This window comes from Phyllobates terribilis, unplaced genomic scaffold (genome assembly GCF_046119375.1).
Source record: "Phyllobates terribilis strain yellow unplaced genomic scaffold, ASM4611937v1 Scaffold_1__5_contigs__length_1240528914, whole genome shotgun sequence".
Classification (NCBI taxonomy): Eukaryota; Metazoa; Chordata; class Amphibia; order Anura; family Dendrobatidae; genus Phyllobates; species Phyllobates terribilis.
In genome coordinates this window covers 42,270,801-42,281,077 of record NW_027362761.1, presented here as the reverse complement: position 1 = coordinate 42,281,077, position 10,277 = coordinate 42,270,801, and the positions used below count along the sequence as shown (strand labels likewise).

Below are 10,277 nucleotides of genomic sequence, written 5' to 3'. Positions count from 1 at the left end.
TAGATAAACAGTAAGGCTACGGCCCCACTATCAGTATTCGCTCAGTATTTTTTCTCAGTAGTGGAAGACAAAACCAGGTGAGGAACAATCAGAGAAAAGGTATAATAGAAACAAGTCACCAATTCTGTATTTATCACCCACTCCTGGTTTTGGCTCCCACTCCTGAGAAAAAATACTGACCAAATACTGATAGTGGGGACGTGGCCTAATAAACCAGCTCTGCCTTCTCTACGGGGAGTCTGCATCATTCCAGTCATTAATGGGTTAACCAGATCAAAGTGTTGTTCTTCCATCTTTATCACGATAGCCATTGACTTCTAACGTGCAGTTCGCCTGAGCACAGACGTAAGCCCTCACGCCGGCAGCACCGACACATACGAGGGTGACGACTAGCAGATAACTTTATAAGAAAGGCGTCACAGACACCAACGCTTGCAAAACTTCAATTCCCATGATGCCTTGCGATAGACCGTAAGCCAATGGCAGCTTCACCGACAAAAACACATGCCTTTCCCGTGCATCCTACCATGATAGTACTGGTGACGTCACTGACTGGCAAGCTGAAAAGCCAATTGAAATACAAGTGTGAGGACTGACGTGGTAAACAGCCAATAGATGTGCAGTACTGAAGGCATAACTGGCGTGGCGGCCAATGAGAGGCGTGGCTTCTGGGAGACGCTCTCGCGGTGGTTTGTGTGAGCAGGCGAGGCTGGAGCTGGCTGATGATGGTGTGTATATGTCTGGCTGTGGCCACAGGAGATGCTAGTAGGGAGGGGGCTGGCATAGTGCTTGCACAGCCACGCAGGGTTGTGGGGTGGGAGGCTGTGGGACTGGCTGCAGGGTGTATCCAGCCGTGTGCATGCTGAGAGGCCTCTGACCTGCTGCTCTTCTGTTCCCATGGGCTGCACTATTCCTCGCGGTGTCAGCTCTTGTGCTGTCGGTCAGCCATTCCTCTCTGGGAAGGTTGTGGTCTAGGCAATATGGCTGTCCCCTCCTACAGGAGTACATGAAAGGGTTGCCATGCAGGTGACTGGGAAAACTGGGTGACAACCTTGTTACCGCCTTCTAGGGTGTCACCAGCTCGTAGACCCCAGTTGGTGTGCACTGGACGTGAGGCTGGGGCACCTGTACTGACTGGTCCTTTCCGCCCTTCTCTGATGCATAACATACGCTGTTAGGACACCTGTGGGAATGATAGATCTGTAGGGCAGGGATCAGTTCTTCCCTATAATGTATGCGCTAACCATGCAGCTGCTGTAATACCCAATGCAGAATGCCCCAGGAGATCGATCCCATGATGGAGATCCATACTAGTATGGCCGGATCAAAGACTTGTCTGACCAATACTTACTACACTGACAGCTGTCAGGCCATGCCGATAACTGGCACATTGGTCTGTGCTGTTAGAAATTAAAAATCCTTCTATGGGATTTGAGAAAGTAATATAAGGCCCACACATGCAGCTGTACAATAAACTATACAATAATGGAAAAAAAAATAGTGAAATTTGATTGAGTGTTTGAGGATCAGTGTACACTATAAGAACTGCTGCACAATTGCCGCCTTCCTGAATGTTTGCCGAAGTAAACATCAACCTTATAGACCCAAAATGGCACCTATGTTAAGTGAAGCTTGTACAGCTACGCTGAGCAAAGAAATGGAATGCAAAAATGCAGACAAATTTCTCCTAGCCTTCATTTGTGTGATAAATGTGCTCCACACCATGAAATACGATGCTTGCGTCCCATGTGAAGCACTGAATCCCCGGTACCCCACTGATGACCTCTTTATTACATCGCTAACCACCAAATACTGGACCATGGCCCTTGTTATGTGCCTTGATTTGTAAGATGCACTTTCTTCTTTTCTTGCTTTCAGGCGGACTTTTTAAAAGGCCTACCCGTGTACAATGAGAGCAACTTTAGCAGATTTCATGCAGATTCTGTGTGTAAAGCCTCAGTAAGTCACTTTGCGAAGTACACGTGATGCTCATGGTTGTACTACTGTTTAGTTTGGGGTTTTATAATGTATTATCTGACTCGCGGACACAATATTGTGATTTATTTAGTATGTGTGTGCTTTATTTCTACTAGGTTAAAGAGAGCTTGATATTAGGACTTACCCCTCTAATAGGGTACTTGCACTGTATTGTTGAGCTTAGTCCACAGCTCTGTGATTGATGTCATAGCATGCGCATAGAAGGAGGAGTAGAGGGACTTGCTGTGTGATAAGTGCTCTCAGCCTAAGGCTAGGGTCACACAAGCATATTTTCTATCCTCTTAGAGAATCTGGTCCGATATGCTGATCAGACTCAGTATGTGATCGATTCTCTCAGATCAGGACAAGGTGGGGAAGGGGGGGGCGCTGTCTCCATCTTCTCCATTCTGTAAGTCCGTGGAAATCACACTGCACACAGATGTCATCAGAGTGCAGTCCGATATTTACCAAGGACTCATTTACTTGCATGGAAAAGTGCAGTCCAAGTATTGGAGCAAACTAATGCATGGTGCGATTCAACCCCCAACCCAGACCGCCTGTGTCTGGGGTAAAAAATCTGACATGTGCACGGCCCCATAGCATAACGTTGGTCTGGCTGAGGCCAGAGGCTGATGCAGCATTGTTATAGAAAATGTGTCATAAAAAAAAAAAGGAATTGAAAAAAAAATTAAACTATTAATGGTTTTAACTTTTTTTTTTAGATTTTTTTAATGGTATCAAATCTGAAAAATTATTTCAAGCTTTGGTATTTTCCACTTTTGATCACTAGAGGGAGCAGCTGCTAATTCTTGTCATGAAAACTTAGTGTACAGCTAGGTCTCTTGATGACTGCGGTAAATGTGTGATGTCGCTCCTTCCCTTCTGAGCATTTACAAAAGCTTAAGGGAGGATGAAGTTTAGGATCACAGTGCGGAGGCGTTTTATGACTGCAATGTGATAGATGTGGACAGTGTCACAGAAGACCACTGGCTGCTCCGATTCTGGCTTTCCTGCTGAGGCAAAAACTGAAATGGCGCGGGTGCAATATAAATGAGCAGATGCAATTCCTCCATTACTTTTTTGGGAGGGGTTAGATTTTGTGGCATTCATTGTATGAAAAAAAAATGATCTGGTAAAACTAGGTCAGTATGATATCAGCGATGTCTGGTTTTTCTTTAGTTTTTTTTTCCCAAAAGTTTGGTATGTTTCACCATTTTTTTTTTAAATTTTTTTAGAGACCTGTAGTAATGTTTTAATTTTGTCTATTTTTCTGTGAGGGCTTTTTTTTTGTGTGGAGAACCAATGTTTGAGGTTACATACGTACAATGTGTTGATTGCTTTTTATTTAAATTTTTAGGGGAGGTGTGGTGATCAAAAAAAAAATCAATCCTGATTATTTTTCGGTTTGACATTTCCCATATATTTTGACCGGGCTTTTACGCGTGCGAAGATTCATTCTCTCTCTCTCTCTCAGATTCTCTCTCTCTCTCTCTCTCTCTCTCTCTATCTATCTATCTATCTATCTATCTATCTATCTATCTATCTATCTATATATATATACACACACCTTCTCACTTAAAGATTTTTCTGTATTTTCATGACTATGAAAATTGTACATTCACACTGAAGGCATCAAAACTATGAATTAACACATGTGGAATTATATACTTAACAAAAAAGTGTGAAACAACTGAAAATATGTCTTATATTCTAGGTTCTTCAAAGTAGCCACCTTTTGCTTTGATGACTGCTTTGCACACTCTTGGCATTCTCTTGATGAGTTTCAAGAGGTAGTCACCGGAAATGGTTTTCACTTCACAGGTGTGCCCTGTCAGGTTTAATAAGTGGGATTTCTTGCCTTATAAATGGGGTTGGGACCATCAGTTGTGTTGTGCAGAAGTCTGGTGGATACACAGCTGATAGTCCTACTGAATAGACTGTTAGAATTTGCATTATGGCAAGAAAAAAGCAGCTAAGTAAACAAAAATGAGTGGCCATCATTACTTTAAGAAATGAAGGTCAGTCAGTCCGAAAAATTGGGCAAACTGTGAAAGTGTCCCCAAGTGCAGTTGCAAAAACCATCAAGCGCTACAAAGAAACTGGCTCACATGAGGACCGCCCCAGGAAAGGAAGACCAAGAGTCACCTCTGCTTCTGAGGATAAGTTTATCCGAGTCACCAGTCTCAGAAATCGTAGGTTAACAGCAGCTCAGATTAGAGACCAGGTCAATGCCACACAGAGTTCTAGCAGCAGACACATCTCTTCAACAACTGTTAAGAGGAGACTTTGTGCAGCAGGTCTTCATGGTAAAATAGCTGCTAGGAAACCACTGCTAAGGACAGGCAACAAGCAGAAGAGACTTGTTTGGGCTAAAGAACACAAGGAATGGACATTAGACCAGTGGAAATCTGTGCGTTGGTCTGATGAGTCCAAATTTGAGATCTTTGGTTCCAACTACCGTGTCTTTGTGAGACGCAGAAAAGGTGAACGGATGGACTCTACATGCCTGGTTTCAACCGTGAAGCATGGAGGAGGAGGTGTGATGGTGTGGGGGTGGTTTGCTGGTGACACTGTTGGGGATTTATTCAAAATTGAAGGCATACTGAACCAGCATAGCTACCACAGCATCTTGCAGCGGCATGCTATTCCATCCGGCTTGCGTCTAGTTGGACCATCATTTATTTTTCAACAGGACAATGACCCCAAACACACCTCCAGGCTGTGTAAGGGCTATTTGACCAAGAAGGAGAGTGATGGGGTGCTACGCCAGATGACCTGGCCTCCACAGTCACCAGACCTGAACCCAATCGAGATGGTTTGGGGTGAGCTGGACCGCAGAGTGAAGGCAAAAGGGCCAACAAGTGCTAAGCATCTCTGGGAACTCCTTCAAGATTGTTGGAAGACCATTTCCGGTGACTACCTCTTGAAGCTCATCAAGAGAATGCCAAGAGTGTGCAAAGCAGTCATCAAAGCAAAAGTTGGCTACTTTGAAGAACCTAGAATATAAGACATATTTTCAGTTGTTTCACACTTTTTTGTTAAGTATATAATTCCACATGTGTTAATTCATAGTTTTGATGCCTTCAGTGTGAATGTACAATTTTCATAGTCATGGAAATACATAATAAATCTTTAAATGAGGTGTGTCCAAACTTTTGGTCTGTAACACACACACACACACACACACACACACACACACACACACACACACACACACACACACACACACACACTTCTTGTCTCTGTTCCTGGGAAAGCTGCAAAAGATACTAGACTCTTCAACTGCAGTGGAAATAAGAGTTATTAATGAGGGGGCAGTTAGTCAGCCTTACAATGCTCTAAAAAGCTGCAGGATATTGCAGGTTTCTAACCTTCTTCTTTACTGAAATCTGAGCAGTCATATCACCAGTGGAGTCGGTAAGCCAAACCTCCAACTTCTACATTTCCCTGACTCTGACTCCACAGCCCTGCCTCACTACTGAGCATGTACATAAAGTGCAGCACAGATTCATCTCACGGCCTCACTACTGAGCGTGTACATAAAGTGCAGCACAGATTCATCTCACTGCCTCACTACTGAGCATGTACATAAAGTGCAGCACATATTCATCTCACTACTGAGCATGTACATAAAGTGCAGCACATATTCATCTCACTGCCTCACTACTGAGCGTGTACATAAAGTGCAGCACAGATTCATCTCACTGCCTCACTACTGAGCGTGTACATAAAGTGCAGCACAGATTCATCTCACTGCCTCACTACTGAGCGTGTACATAAAGTGCAGCACAGATTCATCTCACTGCCTCACTACTGAGCGTGTACATAAAGTGCAGCACAGATTCATCTCACTGCCTCACTACTGAGCATGTACATAAAGTGCAGCACAGATTCATCTCACTACTGAGCATGTACATAAAGTGCAGCACAGATTCATCTCACTACTGAGCATGTACATAAAGTGCAGCACAGATTCATCTCACTGCCTCACTACTGAGCATGTACATAAAGTGCAGCACAGATTCATCTCACTACTGAGCATGTACATAAAGTGCAGCACATATTCATCTCACTACTGAGCATGTACATAAAGTGCAGCACAGATTCATCTCACTACTGAGCGTGTACATAAAGTGCAGCACAGATTCATCTCACTGCCTCACTACTGAGCATGTACATAAAGTGCAGCACAGATTCATCTCACTACTGAGCGTGTACATAAAGTGCAGCACAGATTCATCTCACTGCCTCACTACTGAGCGTGTACATAAAGTGCAGCACAGATTCATCTCACTACTGAGCGTGTACATAAAGTGCAGCACAGATTCATCTCACTGCCTCACTACTGAGCGTGTACATAAAGTGCAGCACAGATTCATCTCACTACTGAGCGTGTACATAAAGTGCAGCACAGATTCATCTCACTGCCTCACTACTGAGCGTGTACATAAAGTGCAGCACAGATTCATCTCACTGCCTCACTACTGAGCGTGTACATAAAGTGCAGCACAGATTCATCTCACTGCCTCACTACTGAGCGTGTACATAAAGTGCAGCACAGATTCATCTCACTGCCTCACTACTGAACATGTACATAAAGTGCAGCACAGATTCATCTCACTGCCTCACTACTGAGCGTGTACATAAAGTGCAGCACAGATTCATCTCACTGCCTCACTACTGAGCGTGTACATAAAGTGCAGCACAGATTCATCTCACTACTGAGCGTGTACATAAAGTGCAGCACAGATTCATCTCACTGCCTCACTACTGAACATGTACATAAAGTGCAGCACAGATTCATCTCACTGCCTCACTACTGAACATGTACATAAAGTGCAGCACAGATTCATCTCAATGCCTCACTACTGAGCGTGTACATAAAGTGCAGCACAGATTCATCTCAACTAAAAGCCGAGATCAGGAACAGAACAGACATTTATAGGACATTTCATAACTTTCCCAAATTCTTAGGAAAAAATTCCCCACAAACTGCATTGAATTACTGTACCCAATTTATTATATATTTTAGGAGTCGGTCCATTTTTTACCGACTCCACAGCTTTTCATATCACTAGCTGTAGTGCTTACAACACAGTAACTGCAAAGTGCAGCAGATGCATGTCGTAGGAATAGATGCTTAGCTGACAGTGTCAAGCATTGTATAATTAAATGCCCAGCTCAGTCAACAGTACCACACATTGTGTAATTAGGTACACAGCTCAGTGGACAGTGTCACACATGACTGGATTAGATATACAGCTCAGTGGACAATAACTGTGATCTGAGCAGATATGTCATATCATAACGGCTGCAGTACACAGATCACAGTAATTACCCAGTGGAAATCACTGGTCTGGGAAAGAGTGCTGCAGTGGTTATTTCATCCTGTAACGTGCACTGATTGCTGGCTAAAGTCACTTCCGCATCCCTAGTGCTAAGACCTCGTGAACACTCACCGATACTGTGATCTGGGCAGAGCAGCCCCAACTATAAAATTGCTCCACTCAATTCACAGTAATTACTGGACGAAGTCTCGCTTGCAGCACTGATGCCTGGACCTGATGAGTGCTCACTGGTAATTACTGTGATCTTAGCACTGCAGCTGCAATGACATGGCTCTGCTCAGATCACAGTAATTACGGACAGGGAAATTGTAGTCCAGTAGTTCCACCTAAGTTCTGAACTGAGCACACCAGTTTTACCGCTGCTGTGGCCACAGCCTAGGAGATAGAGTTGAACACTGATTGCAGTCTTGTATTACCTCTGTATGCTGAGCTTGGTGTGCGTGTCATACTTTGAATTAAAAATTACACTTTAAGTTTATACATTTATAAATAAACTTTTTAACACCTTTTACTACACATTCCCTTTAAAACTTCATGACACGTTCCTAACAAGTTTCATTTTTCAAATCCGATCTATCACTTTGTGGTAATAACTATGACTTGTTTCAACAATGATTCTGAGATTTATTTATTTTTTTAAACATTTAATTACAGTGGTTAATTTAAATTCGTGTTTTGTATAAAACGATCTGAAATTTGACAAATTTTGAAAAACTTTACATTTTCAGAATTTTTACACCTTTAAACCAGTTAGTCATACCCCCACAAAAAGCATAATAAATAAGATTTACCATGTGTTTATTATGTCTGCATAACACACCTAAACTTAGAGCTTTGGAGCAGAAGGTCATAGACTTATGGATTGCTACATGATCAGAACCACTGTCAGTACAGGAATGCATCACCAAGCTTGGTACAGAGATCAGTTGCAGTGTCAGGTCCGTCCCATATACACTTGTATCACATGAAACTGCAACTCCCATTATGTCCTTAACAATGGTAAGAAAATGCTGGCAGTTACCAGGCGTCATCAACCTGCGGACCATACATGAACCACAGTACTGCAGGATCACAAATAAACCTTTACATCCAGGTACTTTATAGATGACATATTCTCTGATTGAAGACGATCCATTTTGTCATACTACAGACGTCATAAGATTTTATGCACAGCACTAATCTCTCCAGACTTCCCTCTTCTCCATCTTCAGCAGCACTTCCCGACATGGTGCCCTTAAAAATAAAAGTATCTCCCATGCTGCCCCCCCTGAATTTAATAATTGCCCCTCACTGTGCTACCTGCACAAAATATCCCCCCAGGCCCTGCCCTCTGCATATTGTGCCCCCTTCACAACCCCACTTCCATCCCGTTGACCCTATTTATTTTTATAGGAACACCAACAATGAGCCTATTAAATAAAATAAGTGAAAAAAAGTTTTTTTTTAAAAAAAAACATAAGTACAAGTGACCCCCCCCCCCCTTATTGCCCCAATAAAAAAAAAAACATTAAAAATGCACACATTTGGTATCACTGCATTCAGAAATGTCCGATCTATCAAACTATAAAGTAAATTGATCAGATCGGTAAACGGCGTAACGAGAAAAAAAATGAAACCGCCAGAATTAAGTTTTTTGGTTGCTGCAACATTGCCGTAACAGGCGATTAAAACATCATATCTACCCCGAAATGGAATCAATAAAAACGTCAGCTCAGCGCGCAAAAAATAAGCCCTCACCCGGCCCCAGATCCCGAAAAATGAAAATGTTACATGTCTCAGAAAATGGTGACAAACACACACTTTTTTTTTTTTTCTTACAAATTTCAGATTTTTTTTCGCTGCTTAAATAAAAAATAAAACGTACATATTTGGTACCCGCGTACTCATACTGACCTGTAGAATCATATTGCCAGGTCAGTTTTACCATATAGTGAACATGGTAAATAAAAAACCATTGTGGAATTTAATTTTTTTTCTGCAATTCCACAGCACTTGAAAGGTCTTTACTGTTTTCCAGTACACTATATGGTAGGATGAATGGTGTTATTCAAAAGTACAACTCGCCCTGCAAAAAACAAGCCCTCATACGGATATATTGATGGTAAAATAAAAAAACGTTATGCCTCTTGGAAGAGTTGAGGAAAAACGGAAAATAGCCCAGAGGTGAAGGGGTTAATAGCTACACAATTCTTAGGCTGTGTGCCCACCATGCGTTTTTTAAGCGTTTCCGCAGTGGCAAAAACGCTGCAGAAACGCTTAAAATACGCATGGTAGAAGGCTTGCCTTGTTCCCCAATGATCCGCATGTGCTGTGCACATGCTGCGGAGATTTCCGCTGCGGATTATCATTGCAGAAAAAAACGCAGCACTACCAATTATTTTGCGGAAGTGCTGCGTTTTCGCCGCCATTGACTTGCATTAGATTTCATGGATTCAGCATCACTGTATATGTAGATGTGCATTCCATGCGTTCTCATGTGCGGATGGTACCCGGGTGTGGAGGAGAGGAGACTCTCCTCCGGACCTGGGTACCATAGAAAACTGTAAAAAAAGAATAAAATAAAAAATACCGCAGCCGAGACAGAGGGAAACAAGACACCCAGGGGCCATCGGAAGGTAAGTATAGATTTCTTTTTTATTTTTTGACATTCCCTCGGGTCACACTATATAAATCCATTCTGTTTGCATGGATTTATATAGTGTGACCAAGTTGACAAGCACTTTCCAAGTGATGCTAAAATCGCTTGACAACCCGCATGCGGAAATGCAAGTGAAGAACACTTCACATCCGCATGTCCCTGGCAGGAAAAACGCATGTACAATCCGCATGCGTTTTTTCTGCCAGGGAGATGCAGAAACACTCAGGAAAAAATCCGGAGCATTTCTGCATCGTGGGCACATAGCCATATGCTGTGTAATGTAGTCGAGTTCTTATTTAGACTGCACCCTTAGG

The 10,277-nt window shown here is 42.7% G+C and overlaps 1 protein-coding gene across 1 annotated transcript in view; it reads left to right on the top strand.

Moving 5' to 3' along the window:
- Positions 1-617: 617 nt before the first annotated feature.
- DDA1 (DET1 and DDB1 associated 1) overlaps positions 618-10,277 on the top strand; it is a 45,081-nt gene continuing 35,421 nt past the window's right edge. The window contains exons 1-2 of the mRNA XM_073661112.1: positions 618-728; positions 1,879-1,959. Coding sequence (XP_073517213.1) covers positions 723-728; positions 1,879-1,959 — 87 coding nt within the window. The 5' untranslated portion in view covers positions 618-722. The remainder of the gene's footprint in view (positions 729-1,878; positions 1,960-10,277) is intronic.